Below are 22058 nucleotides of genomic sequence, written 5' to 3'. Positions count from 1 at the left end.
ATTCCCCCCGTCGCAATGCCTCACTTTGGAATTGTGTTCGATTTTTGACACTTGGTCAAATATTTCTGGTCAACATCCACCCTAACCAATATAGAGCCTCGTGGCTTTATTTTCATGTAAATATTTTCACGGTCCGATCTACTGAATATTTTTAATTAATTTTTGAAATAAATATATCGGGTCGCCGGTGACGCACATCAGACCAACCTCCTGCTACCAGCCTTTTAATTTGACGTTTTATTCTTATTTATGGCGCATGGTTTTGTACATGTATTGTCGGATTTGATAAAGAAGACCCTCCCAAAGATTATGATGTGAAGAAAATCGGTCCAGATAATTTATTTATATTTTTTATTATTTTATGAAAATATGACGAATGAAAAAAAGTGCGTTTCCGTATGCTGTACCGGGGTGTTTTTTTGGCTCGGGCTGATTGTGAGTTGAATTCATTTCTTAGTGAATGAACTGCATGAATGCGACTCTATTGACAGTATGTGTCTGACACTCATATCATTCTTTATAAAATAATCTATTTCGAATTTTATTTATGATGTCGCAACCGATTAGGGCTGGGCGCAAATTCTTGGCCGGGCCCCAACTATGTGTGTCATTGAATTTATATGTGCTCTTTATGTGATTTCACTTTTGTTTCGTTTGCTCATAAAAGTTTTATATACATTTCCAGAGAGGTTACTGATTCCATATGCTGAACATTGCTGCATTGTCTGCTGTGTTTTTATCCAGGTCTGTGAGGAGCAGAAGTGCGAGGAAGAAGTTTTTCCCTTGGCCATGAACTACTTAGACAGATTTTTAGCCGTGGTACCCACCAAAAAGTGTAACCTGCAGCTGCTGGGAGCAGTGTGCATGTTTCTTGCATCCAAATTGAAAGAAACTCGTCCATTAACTGCAGAGAAGCTTTGCATCTACACAGATAACTCCATCAGACCACAAGAGCTGCTGGTAAGCAACAGTTGGTTCAACATATTTTCACAAAATTCACCTCTGAGGATATATGCTGTCATCATCAGCTGGTTAAAGCCAAGCATAGCTTCATGATAAATGTGTTTTCTGCATCATGTTTATTTTTGCAGAAAGGGGGTTTTATTTCAGTTGTTTTAAGGTATTAATTCACTTAGAATAGTGCTGGTTGTTCTCAGTTCACTCATTTTGTTGTCCAGCCTCCACTTTGGACTGCGCCATCATCAAAGGTGCATGAAAATCGAAAGCCTCAAAGTGAATTGTGCCACAATGGCTCTCTTTACTGTACAAGACCCTCTGGGCTTTACAGTATCCATCCAGTGTGTGCAATGGTCTCCATCGCCATCTAGTGGCAGATATTTGCACAGAGCAACGAGGTCAGCTTGAACTCCAGCCAAAGTTCTGACTCTGTTCCTGTCAGAGAGAGAGAGACAGAGAAATTCAAGTTTGCCTTTTACAGTTTAGCTTTCATCCAAAAATAACCCTGGATGCACACATTTTTGATATTACATCATGCTGCACTATTTTGAGTCTTGCACATTTTTCAATGCTGAAATGTAGCTCACAGTTGCGACGGTGATGCAGGGTAGATCACGTGTTATTTGGAGGTTTCAAAAAAGAAATGTCATTCCTCTTTGTGCTATATTTGATAAGGCCTCTTTGGCCTGATAATACCAGCTGCCTTCACCAGTGCAAACCAATTAATTAACTCAGTTTCACATCAGATAAGTGTTTCCCCACTGCTCTGTGGTGCTACATAAACATTCCTCAGTAAACAACAGGCAATCCCACCCATGTTGTGAAAGAGGCCACATATTCTGAATCAGACGTGGCTCATGGTTGTAGGCCTGCCTCGCTGCCTGACTGGCGGCTCTACTTACCGAGCTGCAGAATATTCAAGTTCCTGACGTGCTGCTGTTGGTTTAGTTGGTTTCTGATAATTTTCCGGAATGTATTTGTGCTCAAGAATATTGTGTCAGATTTAATTTCCCCTCTGTTCAGTGAAGGGTCCAGTGGTCAGCGTATCAGCTTTGACAAGTAAACAGAATGCCCTTTAAAAGTGCTTCACCGTTAGCCAGGGTGGACTCATATAAAACAGTTTGTCATGCTGCACTTTACAAGGAGACATCCTACCTTTATGTTTAGTGTGAAGACAAAGCCCGCAGTCCTTGAACTGGTTTGCTGGGGCCTCTTCTCAGTGTTTCTGTATAAGGCAGTATTTTGGCTGACATGCAGATACAGGAAACAGAGATCAGCTGCTCGGGGCATGTGATCGTTATTTTTTTTTTTTGTTCTCGTCTTTGGTAACAATTTCTTGTAAAGAGAACCACAATGTTACAAAGAAGGTACGACTAGAGGAAGGCAGTAGCAGAAGGAAGTGGGTGCCTGCCTGCCTGTCACTCTGTCAGCATAGAGCGTGTGTTGCAAGGTTTGTCATGCCCTTCGCTGTAGACCTGAACGTTGCTCGCTGGCACTGATGGAAAAGGCTTTTGAGAGCAGGAGGCAGCCATGTTGCAAACATAAGACACAATCTACAGACCACTGCCGGGCCTTATCATTTGCATATGATCAAATAATTGAATCTTTGAGATAGTGGTTACACACCTCCAAGCAAGCTGAGGGAGACACCTTTAACCTTTAAGTCAGAGGTGTGTTTATTTCCTCATTTGCTCCCACATGAGTGGGTATACATTAAATCCCTGTTCATAAAAATCAGAATAGAAAACATTACAAGGCTGAAAAAGGTCACTCTGATTAGAACATTACAGCTGGTAGCGGGGTCAGTGGCAGCCATGTTGAATTGTCTCATGACTGAGTCCATGTGGTCTCTCTCTCTCTCTCTCTCTCTCTCTCTCTCTCTCTCTCTCTCTCTCTCTCTTTCTCTCTCTCTCTCTGAGGGAAAATGAAGTGCACCCCAGTCACAAGGCTGAACCAAACCACGACATTTTTTCCCAAATTAGTCACCAACTCTTTCGTTAATCACCTCCTCCTCTAGGAAGTGAAAGTAACGATACACTCGAAGAGAAGAGAACGCCACACCTAGTGTACACACACACACACACACACACACACACACACACACACACACACACACACACACACACACACACACACACACTCATCTAGACTTGCATGGCTCATCTCATTTTGCAAAAAAGATCCAAATTAAAATGTACAGAAAAGGTGATTTGATTTGAAGCGTCAAACGCTGCCCATGTTTCCTGTGAAGTCTTTAACTTTATCTGGCACCTAACACAGTTTCTATGAGGAATAATAAATATGGGCTGAAAGGGTGAATTTATTGATGAGTACAAAGGAGTTTAAAGGAATTGGCAGCAAAGCACAATAAAGAGAAATAATCCCATTACTGTGACTCACATACTGTTGCAACATTAAGGCCTTTGATAGTTTTAAATGATCAATGGATTGCAATAAGAATAATTAATTAAACACTTTTTAAAACACAGATTCATTGCTGGTCCTGTTTAACAAGCACAGCCGTCCTATCCATTTTCACTATGCAATCACACACACACACACACACACACACACACACACACACACACACACACACACACACACACACACACACACACACGCACACACACAGTAGAACCTCCGGTGGGCCTCTTTAGGAAAGTCCCCAGATGCCAGACAGACAGACGGGGAGAGAGACAGTGTTGTGAGGTCACCTGGGTTGGTGGCGCTGCTGGTGTTTCTCTGTCCCAGGCGCGGCCAAGCAGAGACTAACGTAATAACAATAATGCTTAACCTCCACGCATACTAATGTGAGGGGCCAGGGGCCAACTGAGACACACTCACTCACCTTAGCAGTTTAGCTGGCTGTGGCTACAGTAAAGGGCTACAGTATGTAAATATGTGGTTGTACTATGTGTTACTTAATTTTTCTCAGTCTTACTCATTTTCGGTTCTCTCTCTCTCTCTCTCTCTCTCTCTCTCTCTCTCTCTCGTTCTTCAGGAGTGGGAACTGGTGGTGTTGGGGAAGTTGAAGTGGAACTTGGCAGCAGTAACGCCAAACGACTTCATCGAGCACATTGTGAGGAGGCTGCCGCTGCCCGAGGATAAGCTCGTACTTATACGCAAACACGTCCAGACCTTCATCGCCCTCTGTGCCACAGGTAGGACACAATGGGAGCTTACGTCGCGCACGTCTAATGTCCTGTTTAATAATCAATTGTGATGTGTAATTGCAAAAAAACTGATCCCAAAGATGATCGTGCAGAGTGCGACGTCATCTCCATATCATATCTTTTCTTTTCTTTTTTTGGTGTTGCAAGTGACATTGATCATGTATGCTGCCAAGTCAAACCAAGTGAGAATGGCTTGCATCAACATAACTTTCTGGTGTTGCAAAATATCTTTATTTGCACATTCTTCTTTCAGCGCCGTATCAAAGCCCTCTTCTCTCGATAACATGCGGCAACAGCTCTGTTCAGAGGTGCGCTGTGGGCCAGTCCTGGCCCGCCGTAAATTAAGTGAGATGCATTACCTCCGATGGGAAATATTCTGCCTAAGAAAAGCATGTGTCATGGAAGACATTTCAGCTTGAGACTCTTAGGGCTGACGTCCATCATTTGTCTTCTCACAGACCGGTATGTGGTCATGCTTTAGAGGCATATCAGTGGCTTGCAGAGCATCCAGTAACACTTCAAAGCAGATTTAGCCTGTTTGAGGGGCATTCCCATGTCGCACAGGGTCGAGAAGAGGAATGGACAGGGGTGGAGGCAGGCAGGCCATTGTCTTTCTTCTCTTGAGGTGAATTGTTCTCTCAAGATCAAACATCCCGCGAGTCGTGGGAGGGACAGGCAGCCTTTAACATGATCTGAAGAGACGGAGAAGATGCAGGAGGGAACAGGGGAGTCAGGGAAAGCCGAAGGAGTGTATTGTTTTTGCGTTGCCAATTCTAAGGCATGTCATGTTTTCATATCTCTTTCCCCTGCCGCCTTCCTTCCCTCTTTCTCTCCCCCCCTAACTTCTCACGCCTCCCCGCCCTACAGCTGGAGGACATGATAGCTTTCCCATGTTGAGATTCTCTATGGGGCAGGTTTCTCCTGTTTGCTTCACCTCCACCTCCACATTCAAAGCTACAAACAAGGCAGCGGCAGAGATGGGAAACTAGCACTTTTAATGTCTTAAACATCCTTAAAGATTTATCTTCACATTACTGAGGAAAATGACACAATTCACCCACAATAAGGCACTTCTTTGTTTCTCACTTTCTGGGTGACCACCACCAGCACCACCAGCAGCTTCCTTTTCTGCAGGCCTCAAACAGGAATTCTAACTACACCCCCTCATGGGAAACAGCTCCTTGTGCTGACATCATTCAGAGGAGTGTGTGTGTAGTTAGATGAATAGATACAAGGGAGGTGACAGGTATTTACATCATAAAGCGATGGAATCCTTTTTGCTTGATTGTGCAATGGATATGATAGAGTGAGAAAAGTTTGCAACAAAAGTTTACGTTTGCAAAGTTTTGAGGAAGAAACGCCTGTTCCTCTCTTTCTCTGCGTCTCCCTTTCCTTTACTGTCGCCTACTGTCTCTTGCTGTCTTCCTTTCCCTGTCTCGCCCCACATCTCTCGCCCCTTATTTTGTGCCAGGGATTAATGTGTGGAATGACAGCGCGTCAGTGATCGGACCTATTCCCAAAGCAACATTGTGAAAGACTCAGCATGCACTTTGTCCTTAATTGCTTCAATGAGGCAGTGGAAATAAATTTACGAGCCTCCTGGAGTCGTCCTCCTGACATTGTGTTTTAGGAGAGAGACTTTCTGGAGATAGCTCCGGATTAGCAACAGGCCATTTATCTGTGTATATGCTCTCCTCAGACTTGTATCCAGGCAAACAGAGAGTGAGGGCAACACAGAGAAAGAGAGAGCGCGAGCGAGTCAACAATTTGGTGCATCTGAAGATCTCTGGGAATTTGAAACCCCATTTGTGGAACGTTCCCAGCCGTAAATCTCTAGGTTATCTGGTGAGAATCCTCCTTGAGACGTCGTCTGAGCGGAGCTGAGAAGGTGAAGACGCAGCAGAAGGAGGCGATCTCTCAGGAGGATTTACATTTGCAAGACAGATGACAACGGGTCACCTGTGGCCTTCCTATTTCATACAGTCTCATTCAGCCCCCCACCACTCCCACCACTGCTGCCCCTATACTGAAAAATAAAACATGCATAAAACCACCGCTCTCTGTTTTCAAGGGAACAAGAGAGAGAAGAGGAGAAGTGGAGAATAAGGCCTCTCATTCCTAATGGCTCCTCTCTTTTGATGAAACAGTTCCGTTCGGGCCACTCGGTGGGATTTTGTCAGGTGGCGCAGGCTGGCTCTGTATTAATTAATAACATTGGCTGGTCCATTCAGGACTATGCAAATGGCTCGGGAGCTCAGCTAGAGGCTGGGAGAAAGGAGACAAAAGGCTTGGCCCTTACATTTCATATGCAGAGCCATGCGAGGGTCAGCGCTGCGGGGCCACTTGATAGGAAACACCAGCGTTTCCCTCAGGCAGGCCGCCGGATAATAGCCCAGAAACAAGCTCATTAAGGGAGATTATGAACCTCCATTCCTACACACAGACACCAAGCACTCCGAGCTTCCTCTTCTATTCTTATTCAATTGAGGTAAAGTGGGAGAATGGACGGCGTGCATGGGGCAGACAGATGCACCCCAACCTGTCTGCTGCGGTTATTGAGCTCCGTCTTCGTGCCATATTGGCAGGGATTATGGTCAATTTTTTTATACCGACTCCAATAGCCTTCTCTGTAATGGTATGCATGGAATGGTGACAATATTCATAGAAGTTGATCAAAAGAAAATTCTGGATCAGCGCCAGCAGTGCTGTCCAAGAGAGAGTCAATTGTCCTGGAGGACACAATGAAGATTTTGCTACAAGCTGGGATGTAAATAACAAGCGATTTAAATAAGCGAGGACTCGCTCTTTTATCTCAGAATATTATTTGATTACTTTTTTGTGTCAGTGCGGAAGTATCTTTGGACTGTGTGAAGTAACTTGATGATTAACTGGTTAGTTTCTCTGAGACAAACTAATGATTCACTAACTAACAAACATGAGAGAAGTCCAGCTTCGCTTCATGGGTTCACTTTCCCTCTTGTAGAACATCACTTTTTAACAAAGCTGAGCTTAAAATGTTAGTATTTACTAATGGAGTGTGCAGACTACATAAACGCTGCACGTTACATACGTTCTACTCACTCAGTTGTGCCAGATGTATACAGTCAGCACAATGCAGAAATGTGTTAAACCCTAAAGAAAGTTGGATGGCATGCTGTCATATACTTCCTCTGCTGTATTTCACTTTTATTAAAAAAAATAATATATGAAGATATGCAGAGGATCAGTAAAATGATCCAAAGCTGTCATCAGAGCCTGACAGATTTGTATTTTTCTGTAACCTACTCGGGTCTCCAAGTCCTACATTCGTCTAAACTGTTAAATCTCACTGGTCTAGAGGCGGGATTGCTCCTCGTAGCTTCCTCTCCAAGTGGCTGCTGCACGGAGAATCCCCTCCAGGCTCATCTCTGCATTCTGGAGATGAATGATTCATCTCAGATGTGGTCAATGAAATGGTCTTTACTGGTGTTTGTTTACATAAAACCCCCTTCATGTTTGATGACTCAGAACCCTAACAAATTAGCTACCTCCTCCGACAAATTATCATCTCTCCACACGCTCCACTGATGTGAGGAATCACGTCCGCTCCACTGCATCGTCAACATATGGAGCTTCCTGACAGTAAGCGCCCAAAAATGTGACACACAGAGTGAATCATGGAGTGGCATGTCCTGAGTCCCCCCCCTTCTTCACCTCACTAGTGTAATCAGTACCACACTGTAAATACTGTGGCTAGCTGAGTCACACCAAAAACACAAAGAAAGAGATTTTTGCTTTGGAGGCTACAATTATCCAACCAAAAAAGGTTTGGAAATCAAACAGTTCTTGAGCTTACATGTTTACCTTGGAGGTCACGTTAACCGCAAAGACTAATATTTGTGATTTGACCTAAAGTAAATGTTAGTTAGCTAGTTTGACCTGAACATTTTTGAGTGTCTTTCTCTCCTTCCAACTTGTTTTTTTCTGATTAGAGCGTTTCATTTCTTCTGATACGCTCCTAATGTTGTCCAAATCATATCAGCTACACAGATATAGAGAGGGAGAGAGAAAGTGTTTTGGAATATTTCACCTTTGATCTGAATATGTACGCTCCCCGTCGCTGACGTTTCCAACGCCTCAAGGCCGCAGCTGTGACAGTGCAGATGATGGTGCAAGGCTGAAGAGAGCTGTCATGGGATGCTGCAATTAAGGAGGAATTCTGTTTTCTGGAGTTGAAATCGCAGTTTGAGCAGAGTGCGTGACTCAGACTCTCCCAAGTTTTGTTTTCTGTTTGTCTCCAGAGTGACAGTCTGGAGCAAGAGCTAATGGAATATGACAGATAGCAGTATCAAGTTATTGTTTCTTAATCAGTGATTTCTCCCCTTGTTGCATGTGGAAGAACTCCCAGTTGGGAAGTTGTTGTCATTTGTGTGTCTCAAAGAGCTTCACTAGGTGTACCGTCTGAGTAGCTCCCCACAGACCTTGTTTTGACTACCAGGCTGTGTTGCATTAGCGGTGAAACATACTGTCATGCCAATCCCAAAATGATGTTTGTTTTTGGCCTTAATCAGTCAACAGGCCCTGGGTCCTCGTAATGCTACTCCTTTAATAAACAAGGTCAATAAGCGCTACATGTACAGAATACAAGACCCTGATTTATAGCGCTGGAAAGAGAGAAGAGGGTGAGAAGGAGAGTCTGGGCTTTTTTTTTCTTTCTTCTTTTGGCTGTTGTTCAACTTTCCAAACTTTAATTAATGTACAAGTTTAATGTGCATACTGTGTATTGCAGCCACCCAAGAGGAGTGGGCCATGTAGGGCAGCAGACTGTGTGACCAGAGGCCTGAGGATGAAGTTTCAGGGGCTAGGAGCACGGAGGAATGGAGATGAGGGGGCACTGGGAGGAGAAAGGGCCATTGAAGGGGGTGAGAGGCGCGCAGGCCAGACCAGCCAGCCGCTGCTCACAGGGAGCTTTCCATCGCAGGCGTCCCCACTCAGCTACATACACTGTTTATCCTCAACATGAATATCAATGAGGGCCTCCTAAAATACGGCCATTCTTCCCCCCACATGCAGCAGCCACCAGGCCGGAGTGTCAGCCTGCATCGGCTGCACGCGCGCGTCCTTGTTCTGCTACAGACCTGTCTTGTCTTGAGTGCGAAAAATCAGCTTGCTGCCCACTGTCCGCCACTCAGCTCTCCCACAAACCTACTTCTGTGCTGTGTGTGTGTCTGCGTCCTGAAGCATGCAGGCATCAGTGCATTGTTTCTTGCCTGTGTCTCTTAGGTGTCTGCCTCCTTGCCTGTCAGTCTGCGCTCACTACACACGTACAGTAAATCCGTGTATGCCTTTGTCCTTTTACCCCTCTATAGAAAGTTGTGCTCTTACAGCAGTGATGTAATGCTGAGGGGCTTTGTGTGCTCTTTCCTCTTGGCTCGAGGTAGCCTTTAATAAATCGCCCCTTGGCAGAGGCCCAGCGGCTAACACAGGGGTGTATAATAAGTTCATTTATTTGTCAACACTGAGCCCACAAGATGAGAAAGCGCCTGGCTGTGCATGTTAAAAAGGCAGTGAGGGGCTGCCTTTACAGCTATCAAAGGGCCGACCTCTTTGATTCCAGATTTAAAAAAAGAAGGAAGAAAAATCTCCTTCATGGCCATCGCACGCAGTTTGCTTTGCAATTGAATATGGCAATATGTTAATGTGCAGGCTGTTTCTATGCCCCCACTGCCCACTCCTCTAGCCCATAGGTGGCCCAGGAACAGAGGAATACTTGTGGGGGGGTGGATGGGAGGCAGGAGGTGAGGGTCGCTGGAGGGCGACTCCTTTCTTCTTCCAAAACCTCACAAGAGTCTGGACACAGACTTGAGAGTGATGTACATCGGAGTTGTCGACCCCCTCTCCTCTCCCACCAAGCCCACCAACTTCCCTTCTTTTCTCCTTGTTGCCTTGTCGCCACTCCGTCCTTCCCTCCTTCTTCATCTTCCTCCCCCCCGCCGACCCCCTGTCCCCCCCTGTCCAGCCACACTCTTTGTCCGGCCTGTCTCTCTGAATTGGTATCAGCAGAGAGAGGATGGATGCTGTGTCTCTCAATTGGGTGAAATGAGGTGATGACTCTGGACAATGGAGTCACACTCTTCTGCCTTCCCTCTCGCAGGCCCGCCACTCTATTAATATGCTAAAAGATAGGAGGGCCGCCAATGCAAACCGCTGCCTGTTGTAGCAACAAAGACTGAGGCATGTGTGCCATTCACTGGACACATCTAAGCAGGCCATGTGTTGTCCAAAAAGAAAGGTAGAAGTTGAGCAAGACATAAAGAGAGAATAGAGAAAGGAGCGTGTGTGTGTGTGTGTGTGTGTGTGTGTGTGTGTGTGTGTGTGTGTGTGTGCGTCTTGTGAAGAGAAAAACGTTCTCTCTCTCCCCCTGTCTGTCTGTCTGTCTCCCTTGCTCTCGTTCTCCCTGTATGCCAGTTGCCTTGCCTTTTCGGGCTTCTGGCCCGTTCACAAGCTGTCTCATTTGCATTATGAATGACAGTGAGGGGAGCTAACAAGGTTATTGGTCTTTGAGACGCACGCCTGTGACCACACGTGGAAAAAGGACCTACAGCAGTGAGCATTGGCAGAGGCACTGAGCCTCTTTATTCCTCCCTTTCCAAGCGCTATGGGGTTTTTTTCAGCGAGCACACGATTTACTCAGGAGATGGAAGAAAAGGGGCCGGGCTGGGGAAAGGGGGACTGGGGTGGGGAGTGGGTGAGGGTGGTTGCTTTTCAGCTCCTTTACAAGCCAAGTGAACCCTCATTATCCAGGCCTCTGGTCATTAGTGAGCGCTGCGTTCAGACCCGGTGCAATAGAAGGATTATTTATTAGCTGACTGCTAGATTACCAAATCATATTGTCTCTGGGAGGGACGTAGCTGTACCCTTTTTGTGGAGCATATGAATTGAAAAGTGCAATTTAGAAACTCTACCAGCTGAATAAAGAATCCAGCGTAAATCAACTGTTTTACTTATTTATCCACTGAACAGAAGAATTCAGCTCCTTGGTTAACATAACAAAAAATACTTATTTGGATCATTTACAAACTAATTGCACTGGAGACTCATTAAACTCAACTAGTATTTCTTCCTCTAACAGATTTCAGATTTGCCATGTACCCTCCCTCCATGATTGCCACAGGAAGTGTGGGGGCAGCGATCTGCGGCCTACAGCTGGATTCAGCTGACCAGTCACAGTGGGGCGACAGTCTGACAGACCTGCTGGCTAAAATCACAAACACAGAAGTGGTGAGTTTGTTTTTTACTCTTCTGTCACATCCAGAACACTCATCGCAGATTGGATGGACAAGACATATATATTTTAAAACATTGAATTTCAATTTGGTCTTGTTAGTCAGAGCTTCATACTTGTGTCTGGAACATCTGTGGGGATGTTTCTGACTAATATTTGAATGAGGAGGAGTAAATGTTAGTATCTCTTCAAAGTTGAGTGTTCACTGGTATTTAACTACAATTATTACAGTAACTGTATGATTCAAAGCTGAATCCAGGTGCTGCTTTTAATCTCTTCTGTCAGTTTACATCTACAGTAAAATGCCACGATTAACTCAAATCAAACAATCTGTTTTTGTCTGTTTACCAGACTTGCAATGTCTCTGAGGGAAGAAATGCCACAGTTATGCCTTTGCAACACACAGAAGGGAAAATGTTGAAATGTCACACTCAGATTTGGCTTCTTCATAAATCCATTTTTGGGGGGGGGGGGGGGGGGGTTTAATGCCAATACTTGTCATGAGAAGAAGAAACAAAAAGAGACTGAGATCATTAGAAGAAATCCTGAAGTGCGTCAGTTTATTTTCAGTCTACTCTGGCATACACTGGACTGGACTTAGAGGTAGCATGAGGCAGGTTTCTTTTCCTCTCCATCAATCCGGTCAGGCTGCTCAGGGCCCCCTCATATAAAGATTCTCTAAATCGAGCCAGGTTGAGAGCATATACAGTATGCTCTGTCGCTGACAGGAATGCTGGCCAGGCCGCTGTGTGGCTGTCTGGGTACAGTGAATGTTGCAGTGGTGGGTGAGTTGAGTCCAAACACAGGCAGGGCCTCTACTGACTCTGAGATGCCTGGCTTTCATCAGACAGATGGGAGAGGGCTTCAGCTTGCTATAGCTGACTGTAAGGGTGAGCCTGTGAGGTGATCATTCTTTATTAGTCTCTTTGGGGAAATGAATTCTCTGCATTGGACCCATCCTAACTATCCAGTAGCAGCAGGCAGGGAGCAGCTCCAGGTCTGAGGCCACTGCCTTGGCAGGAGTACTCCTGATACCAAACATGATGAAAAGGGCTTTTAGTTATTTAAACATTTTGAGTTCATGTGTGCTCACGACACAGGGAGCAGATCAAAGGGCATGACACGGATCCCAGGCCTCAGCCCTGGTATGTTAAATTCTGTGCCAAAAGGAGGCAAAGTAGGAGGAGGAGGTGGAAGAAAGCTGTTGAAATGTGAAAAGGACACTGAGGGGGGGAGGGGGGGTTCCCTGACGACAATCAGCCCTCTCTCGTCTCCTCCTATGGTCCATAATGCAGCGCTGCTGGAAAGCATGGCTCCCTCTGGTGCGAGCTGTGTGAAGTCTCGCTCAGCAGCTGAGGAAAAACAAATAGCTGACCTCAGCAGCACAGGGCCTCAGTGTGTTTAGGCTGCAAGGTCTCAGACTTGAGGGAATTAAGTCGCTCTGTGTCTCTATGATCAACTCCTCACATTCCTGGATTCAGACAAGCCATGGCTCGCAGTGAACACAGGAGGCAAAGCAGAGGGCGCCCTTCCTAATTCAACATATATGAGAGGCTTTAGTGTAAACTGCTGAGAAGCCGGCCAAAACTAAACAACTAGAGTATATTTTGGCTTATTAAGTTACTTAAGAACTTAGTCAGACGTGTGCCCCACTGAAAAATACAGCCTAATGACAGAGGTAGTTCATAAGCATTCATAAGTGGCTTCAGTGCTACTTACGCTGTGTATGCTTTCACACCCACAAAAGAGGAAATGGTGATCATTGATCATGACCTTTTAACACTTACCCTACCTTCTTTTACCAAAAGCTGAACCCAAAAGTGAAGAGTCACCTCAACCTCAGTTTCAACTGCAGTCATCAAGGTGGTGGCATGAACCTGAGTCTAAATGTGTACACATAACATACTGTATCTTCTGCGTCTCGTAGCCAGCCGGCTAAAGAGCCAGGCAAAATATGAAGGCAAAGCAAGTTCTGCCAACCTCTGCAGCTGCTGCTGCCAACAGCATCATGACCAAACCCCCCCCCCCCCCCCCCTGGCACCCTGCTGGCATCTGTGGTATCCAGAAGCTGTGGTTTTCCATTGGAAATGTGATAGGGCCAAGTCACCATCTTGGGCCGCTGGAAGAATGTGTGTAGCCTCACACACACCAGGTGTGGCCAAGAGGGGATTGTCTGTTAGGGACAGCAGATGGGTCTATGTGCCGGACAGCCAAGTCATTATGTGCAGAAAAATGAAAAATGAATTTTGTGAGAATGTTTTGAGTTTTAAGTGGAAGGATGATCAATTGTGACTCCCATAAACTGCACATGTCATTGGTAGTGACAATAAGAAATATATGCTGCAACGCAAAATTTACACTGATAGTTAGTACATGAAGGCTAAGTGTGTAGAGCTTCCCTTTATTCATGAATGATAAAACAGGAAATAGAGGTTAAAGACCACCACTTCCTAGATGTGATCGTTTTGAGTCGATTTCTCTCAGGCTCTCATTCATCAGGTTTCTTTTGGTAAGGGTCACACTCTTAACACCGGAAACACATTTCCCCATTTCGCCCTCTCTTCCTGTTTTCATTCCTCTTTTTTAATGACTTTGGTTTCCATTGTGGCCTAAATATCACAGAGATGGTCTCATACAAATTGCACGATGGATAGATGTGAAATTGAAATATGATTTTTCTGAGGGAGGAATGTTGGAGGCAAAACGCTTGCAACAAAGATGCATTTATTAAGAAAGATTATCTCTATTAACACAGCCTGTGGCGTCATCGCTTGTGGTGTTTCGGCATGCAGGCTAAAGAAAGAGAAAGGTCACATTTTCTATTGTAACTTGTGGAAATTCAAGTCATGCGGTGACTCCTTATTTCCAGTGTCAGCCTCCGGATATTTTGTTTGATGGATTCCCTGAGATCCCTAGTGTATGTCTGCCTGTGTGCTTGTTTCAGCTGTCTGACCACCAAGTCCTCCCAGAGTAGCTAACGCTTTCTTGTGTGGTACAGTCAGCAGTTAAAACACATTCAATGGCTTCACACATTTCTTCCTTCTTGGTTTTGTCTGTCTGCACGACTTCCCCCACTACCGCCAGTGTCACAAAGGCCGCCCAGGGATAATGTGCAGGCCTTGATTTGTCATAAGACAGATTGTTGCAGTGTTATGTATGTTTGAGGTGGGGCAGATGGAGGACCGTAACGACAAGGGAGGATCAGAGGTGGTTATGTGTTTTCCGGGTTGAGGCTGCAAAATAAGATGCTTCAGTATAGCGCTACCTCCCATGGCCAACCTATTCAGTGCTGTTGGCCTCCTCAGTATTCAAGTACCTCAAGCTTCTCTGAAAACAGTATTGGTGTTTCCAGTAGTCACACATTGAAGTCATTAAAGTTTTTCGAATAAAGCCCATGGGGCTTGGCATGGGATCCGAACTGCCGCTCCAAAGAGCAGCAGAGGGGGGGAATGTCTTTTAAGACATGAAGGCGTGCATTCTTGCGGTAAGACACAGGCAGTTCCTTTACATGTTCTTCGCTTTACTTAATTTTCTCACAGGAATTGAGATTTTATGACCAATGGGGCACATGTTAGTGGGAAGAGTTTGTGTGTGCAAGTGTGCACACGCCCATGTTAGCAGCAGACCTCTGGAGGAGACGCTGGTTGGGTTTCCACCACGTCAGACCCATTGCTGGAGGAAACGTTACCCCAGAGGCACCCAGCCCAGATCAGTCCAACCTCCTCAACATCAAATCATTTTTCATGGATCAGGACTGAAAATCATCGGTAGAGGCCGGAGAAATCAAAATATAAGAGACTTCAAGACAGGAATTACTTCATGCAGACTTCAGATATCAGCAAAACCCCTCTAGGCTGAGGCATTTCTTCAGTGGTCATTTAATGTAATATGCTGTATTTTCTTATAAAGAGATTCCCGTCGTAAAGAAATTCTCCATAACACTGTCCACATGTACATCATTTCAACAAATCACCGGTGTAGAAAGTTGTGTTTGAACTCAAAACCTCAAGTAGTTTCCCTTCGACAACACGTCTCACCCTGTAATATGTCATGCTGTTTGACCTTTGACACTGTAACCTTTTGTCGCTCACCCGTGTGCAGCCCCCAAAGAGAAATACTGATGTGAGCAAGGCCTCCGTTCTCATTTCATCAAGGCCCAGCGGCACCAGAAGCTGTAACACAGGCTCAAACTGTGGCCCATCAGGTTTAAATTAGCTGTAAATTTCTAAAGAATGTTTCCCCGCTTCACAAGCGGTACACTTTCACCCAACCTCCCAGCCATGGGGCGCTCTCAGTCATGTTTCCCACAGACGCCTGGTGCTTGAAGGCAGGGGGTTGTGCATGTGAGAGCGTGTGTAGAGCTGAAAGCAACTCGGCTTCAGTTGTGTTTCCGTATTTGGCCACCAGAGAGCAGTCTCTCTCAGCTCCTTCAGACAGGAACTTTCATATTTGTTTGTTCTGTTGCAGCCATCTGCTCTTACCTCTGAATATTTTTGCTCTGCGCAGTTCCTCAAAAACAGTTTGACCTCTTTTCTGACGATCCTGCTAACAACCCATTTAGCACCGCTCTTCCCTTTACCCTCCCCCTCTCGGGCGAGTTGCTCTCTCTTCATGTCCTCTCTGTCAACCCTCCATCAGGCAAGGATATGAGGGCTCAGCGCTGTTGAGAGGCTCCTCTCCCAGGTGGATTCTCAGATTGCCGCGGCGGCCTTTGATAGTGAAAGGCGAGCTGGCCAGGTCTCAGATGGATCCCCTGCAGGCAGCCAGGCACACAGACTGGCTCTCGTTAAAATAGCACCACCTTTGTGTTCCCACAGGAGGTGGATGTAATTAACATAGTTTTAGTACTACCTGTGTTTTTAGCCGCCGTTGTCACGGCTACTTCTGTTTGGGTTTTGTGTGTGAGTTTGGGAATGGCGGAGGTGGTGGGATAGGTGGGTGTTTGGATGGGGGAGGCAGTGGTCTGTGCGTGTTAATGCATTTGTGTGTGCAGTGAACATGAGCACTATAGGGGTGGTGTTCAGTGCACAACCCTGAAGGGCTGATGTAATGCTTGGGTCTGCTCCGTGTCTGTGCTTAGCCTTGGCAGTAGATGGAGCAGCTAGAACGTTGGTGGTCATTTAAGGGAATACTTCACCCAGAACATTATCATTTGTATGTCAATCGCTCACCCTGTGTCACCTTGAATTCTTGAAGAAAACTTTGTTTTCATCCACGGTGAATGATTCAGCCTACGCTGCTGAGGGGCCCCTCTTCTGCAACACCAGGGTTCCCTGTTTCTCGTACATTAACTCAAGTTTTCAGATTTCTCTTGTTACTCGAGATGATAGTTCCAGAATACAATTTCCCCACTGAACACCTATGTATATTTAGATTCACATATTCCTGTGGAAAAATGTGACTATATGTGAGAAGATGTTTTAGGCCTTTGCACCAAAAGACATGTGTTGCCAAATAACTTAATATTTTAAACCTTTTATCAGAAGAAAATTAAATCAAAGGTTGTATGTTCTCATTTTAGATTATTATGTCTGACTTTCTTTGAGTGGCAAAATGCTGCCGCTGTGATGAGGTTATTAATGTGTGTAAATGTGTTAAACAAGGCAAAAAGAGTGATCAATCCTCTACTATGTTGAAAATGACTTGATTTGGAAATGAGAGAAACTACCTAGAAGATTAAAATGTATATTTTTACAGCATTGTCCTTCCTCTCTTGTTGCATTGCAGGATGTTCTCAAAGAGTGCCAGGAGCAGATTGAGCGTGTGTTGGTGAGCAGCCTGCGTGAGGGGCGGCAGCAGCAACAGCAGCAGCAGCAGACACAGAGAGGCCCCAGCGGGAAAGCCCTGGACGAGCTGGATCAATCCTCCACCCCGACAGACGTCCGCGATGTCAACTTGTGAACCACCAGAGGGCGTCATTGCACAGGATTTACAACAACAACAAAAAGCATCATGAAAAAAACCCTCAATTTTCTTAAAAGCTGAAAAAAAGATCAAAAGAACAATTTTTTCTTGTTTTTTTAAACACAAGCCCTTTAAGAGAAAAAGAACAATGCTTGCTAGTTATTTTTTGTTTTTTTTTGTAGATTTTCTGTTCTTCAAGTCAAAAACACCTGCCCACGAAATAGATTTTCCATGATGTTCTAGTCTAAAAGCAACACATTTGATACAAGATGAAGCTCTGTGGCCTTGGATATACAGAAGGGAAGCCAATCATATTTGCATTCTGCCTTTGATTGTATAGTATGGTCTTTAAGTTATATTGTAACCATAGCTTGATAATGAGGCTGTTATGGTAGAAGTTGTGGAAACCATTCAGAAATTACATGGGATCACGGTGGGGCGTAAGTTTTTTTTTCTCTCTGTTTTGTTTTATATGAGTATTATCACTATTACATTTGTGGCTGGTGTATGAGAGGACATCAGAAGTTCCACATGAGACAGACAGAAGAAGCCGTGAGAACATTATGCTAAGCGTTGGTGGGTCCCAATTCCATGGAAGAGACGGGATGATAATAATTAGCAGTAGTATTAGTAATTATTATTATTATTAATATTATTATTGGAAATATTTTGGAACTGAGTAGTAGAAATCAATAAGCTCCTTTTGTCAGGCTGCTTGTGTGTGTCAGTTTGTGTGTGCAGCGTGTGTGTTTGTATGTGTGTATGCCAGTTTGTGTGTGTGTGTGTGTGTGTGTGTGTGTGTGTGTGTGTGTGTGTGTGTGAATGCTACATGTGATCCTGTATCTATATTAGCATTGAGCATTCTATGGCGTGAGGCACTTGAGCAAAGTCGTTGACTTTACGGTTCTATGTTAAAAGACTATGGTGCAAGCGGAGGCTACACATACTTTGTCCATCAGTATAACAGGGCATCTATGCTACATCACTGCCTTCATGCATTAACTATGTATCATGGTTTGTTGTTGGCCAACAATAAACTCATGTGCATGCACTATGAGTGAGACAGAAAAACAGAAAAAGGAGGATATGGGCGACGGGACTTTCACTTAGAGCCCCTTATCTTTCTAAGAGCATTTTTCCTCACATGAGGTGTTAGTTTCTTACTGCCATTCTGTTAATGAAATATAACAGATCCTTCATTCTTTTTCATGTTGTTACAATATGGTGTTTCCTTAGTTGTGAAAGGCTGCTTTTGAGTAGTAATGACCTCCCACGTGTGTGCGGCACATGTGAAAACAGGAGAGGACGATGTCTTGAAGAAGGTTACTCTATGCTTTTTAAAGTCTGGAGGACGTTTTAGACTCCTCTATATTAATTAGCAGGGGGGATGGGGTGTGGCGTGGAAAGAGTTAGAAAGAGAGGGACAGTTTGCAACTAAGAAGTCACTGTGGAACTGTGGAAGGCACACGAGTGCACTGCACAGGATGGTAGGACAGAGAGGATTTGAGTGGTGCAGGAGCATGCTGCTGTGTGGAGGATTTACAGCCAGTGGCTGAAGATGATGGTGAACAAAAGATGCCCAAAAGGCCTCACTATTAAACTTTGATATCTGCATATTTTGGATGGAATCAACATTAATTTCTCATAATGGATGTCTACAATGACACAGCTTAGTGAATAAGTGGAAATTTAATGAGGAACTAAGACTGTACTCTGCCAGATCATGTGAGGATGAACTTTCATGGGGGGTTAGAGGAGTACAGGATGATAATATACTGTCAATGCATCTGGAGTCCCACATAGGGTTGCTTTCAGCTCCCCTATATGATTTCAATGGCAAAGCACTTTGAGAACATGCTCCCCAGGAGATAAGTAAAATGAAATGCGTTGGGTGATGATTGGAGGTGAATGGATGTTTTCTTTTTTTTCCTTGTTAGCCTTTTCTTTGGTTTACTTTGTAGGGCTGGTTTCCCAATCGTCAGACATACCCTTGTCAAGCAAGAGTCAAATTAAAAAGGCCTTCAATAACTTGCAATGAGAGGACATTCCAATAAAATAAAATAAATAAAAATAAAAAAACATTCCTATTGAAGCAAAGTGCAAGTTGATGGGGAGTCTGACCGTTTCATAGAAATTTGAACACATACAAAACGCCAATATGAATTGGAAAATGCTTACACACAGAGTTCACTGATCCATGTGTTCTGTTTGATTTTATTTTACTGTCAAGAAATGAAATATTTGTTTTTACTTGAATTTTTCTTCATATTTATCTGCATCACAGCCACAGATAGTCACACAGGGCAGCAATGAGCTACAAGAGAGGGTGGTCGTAACATCCAATATTTGCACACGTTCTTCAGAGGGCAATGAGGTTTGCATTTTTAAGACGGAGCAGAGGCTTTGTTCGAAACCACATGAACTGTGTGTGTTGCAGTGTCTTTTCTATGGTGCTGGCTTGTGTAGTTCAGGCCGATTGTCTGTCAGTGAACACATTTGTCCCCTGTGAGCTTTGCTGCTTCAAATCATTGGCAAGGGGGTTCATCAGCCAAACAGACATCAGCACAAAACAAGAGACGGATGATTTTTATTTTATTTTTTTAATGGGACACATGGCTTTGCCACAGCTAGGTGTCTTTGACTTAATGCTTGAGTTTTTTCATGATGGTATGTGATTTTGCTCAGTGTATGCTTGTCAGACTGAAGAAAAATGTGGGGATCTAATGTTTAAGTGATGTTTTTCAGTAAAACTGGGCAATTCAATGACATATTTGCCGAAACATCCCCTTTTAATATTTGATATGACCTCTTCATTTTGCCTCTGTTTGCCTGATGTAAGCTCTCTCCCAAACGTAATGGTTGTGGTTTTTCTTTCCTGCAATTTATTGTTGCATGTGTTATATATTGAGACCACCTTTTCAATTTGTGTTTGATATATTTTATGGGGTGACCAGACCCGCAAAAGGGTTTTTCTAAGATTTAGAGATACTGTATTCCAAAGTGAAGAGAGGACAGAGGAGGAGGTGTGAAGACATCAAGAAAAAAAGTGTCAATATTTTTATTGAGTTATTGTTGTCTTTTTGCGCTGCTAAAAGCTATGAATTTGTTTCATTTATACAAAAAAAATAACATTACCTAGTTGTGATGTGTCACTTGAGTGTGCTGCTATTTTATAAACATTTGTATTATAATATAATTATTTTACTGCTTAAGAGATACATTCAGAAAAACGAAGTAGATGGTGATAGAAGAACATGAAATGAGTATTCGACTGGAAATGTTCTTTGTACAGTTTGACAGTTTGCTTAGATAGCATGTCTCCTTTTCCCCTTTTTTTTTTATCTATTTTGCTCTCCTTATTCAGTCACATTGTGCGTCAGTGGTATTTCCTATACCTCAGGATTACTGGACAAAATAAATCACAAACAAATCCATCACCTATACATCTGCAGTTAGGTAGCCTGGAACGGAGCAGAAAAATACAGTGGGGGTGGGGAGGGGGAAGCAACGACAAATTAGCATTTTTGTGGATGATTTTCACTGTTAGCGGGGAAACAACTCCGCTCAGTGAGAAGAGAAACAGGAAATATTGCGAAGTTTCCACTTGGACTCAACCTATATTGGAGGGGGCGGGCACAACAACATTGCAACATTTCTTGGGAAGTGTTATCCGTAGATAGTTCAAGCATGTTCATATCTGTTCATGTCGGTGCTACATCTGCCTTGTTGTGTGAGAGGGAAAAACTGCATTCCTATGATGGCCAAAGTACAGTTCTTACTTTACACAACCACAATGACTCTGAATGTCAGTAATTATGGATTCTGTATGTGAGAAAGATATGTTTTGGTCTGAAATATTGGGTGTGCGCACCATTGTAACTGCCACATAAGAATGGGTTGAGTTACACCTGTCATGTCCAACCATAAATATTCTGATATCTGGAAGTTTCAATGGTGCAGATTTCCCTTTAAGTCCCCCCCCCTCCACTATAACTCATATCATGTACCTCAAATGTCTGTTGCACAACCTCTGTTCAATAAACTTCTGCTTTAAAGGGTGTGACACCACATCAGCTCACTATTTCCCATGCCTGCGTTCTTTTTAAGCTGTGTGTCTTAATTGTTTCATGATCAATAGATTAGTTTGTTTGTGTGAGTCAGCAATGATACCGCAGAGCATAGTTCCACTGAAGCACTTAATCACTTGAAAGCCACACAAAGCAGTGATGACGAACGTGGGACAATATGAGTTCCCTTGGCCCGAATAAGAGGAACACCAGTTATAAACACTCCCTGCAAATGTGTACATGCCAGAAAAAAAATAGGGTGTTATTTCAGCTCAGTCCAATAAACCTGCCACCAAAAGTTAACGAAATGTGGTGATAAGAAAAATAACTTGATGACAACTTAATTTGGTGGTATGGTGACATATATTACTGTATGTAATGGTGAGATAGAAAGACGGTACAAACTTAGAAGGGCACTAGTTCCACAAGTAGCCCTGGCTTGACCAGATGAAATCAAATGTCACAACAAAAAAAAGCTGGAGGACTTGTTTTGACTGTCAACCTATGCCTTCTAGTGGTAGCTCTACATGAAGCATAGTTATTTGATTCACATTACCATGAGAAACATTGCTCCATTGCTGGAAAGACATAGAATGTCATAAAAATGTATAATTTGTCACAAAAAGTCACAAAAAAGTAATGGTATAGTATGTGATATAAATGTAACAGATATATTATGTCACAAAAAGGTCA

General features: G+C 43.9%; 1 protein-coding gene across 3 annotated transcripts in view; it reads left to right on the top strand.

The window, feature by feature from the left end:
- Nucleotides 1-21381, top strand: part of ccnd2a (cyclin D2, a) — a 151539-nt gene extending 130158 nt beyond the window's left edge. For all 3 annotated transcript variants that reach the window (XM_029433397.1, XM_029433398.1, XM_029433396.1), the window contains 4 exons: nt 745-960; nt 3959-4118; nt 11242-11390; nt 17122-21381. In XM_029433397.1, the coding sequence (XP_029289257.1) occupies nt 790-960; nt 3959-4118; nt 11242-11390; nt 17122-17295 (654 nt within the window). In that variant the 5' untranslated portion in view covers nt 745-789 and the 3' untranslated portion in view covers nt 17296-21381. The remainder of the gene's footprint in view (nt 1-744; nt 961-3958; nt 4119-11241; nt 11391-17121) is intronic.
- The last annotated feature ends 677 nt before the right edge of the window (nt 21382-22058 follow it).

The sequence above is a fragment of the Cottoperca gobio genome, chromosome 6, assembly GCF_900634415.1.
Source record: "Cottoperca gobio chromosome 6, fCotGob3.1, whole genome shotgun sequence".
In the NCBI taxonomy this organism is placed as follows: domain Eukaryota; kingdom Metazoa; phylum Chordata; class Actinopteri; order Perciformes; family Bovichtidae; genus Cottoperca; species Cottoperca gobio.
The sequence above is the reverse complement of the archived record's forward strand: the minus strand, read 5'-3'. Positions and strand labels throughout refer to the sequence as shown.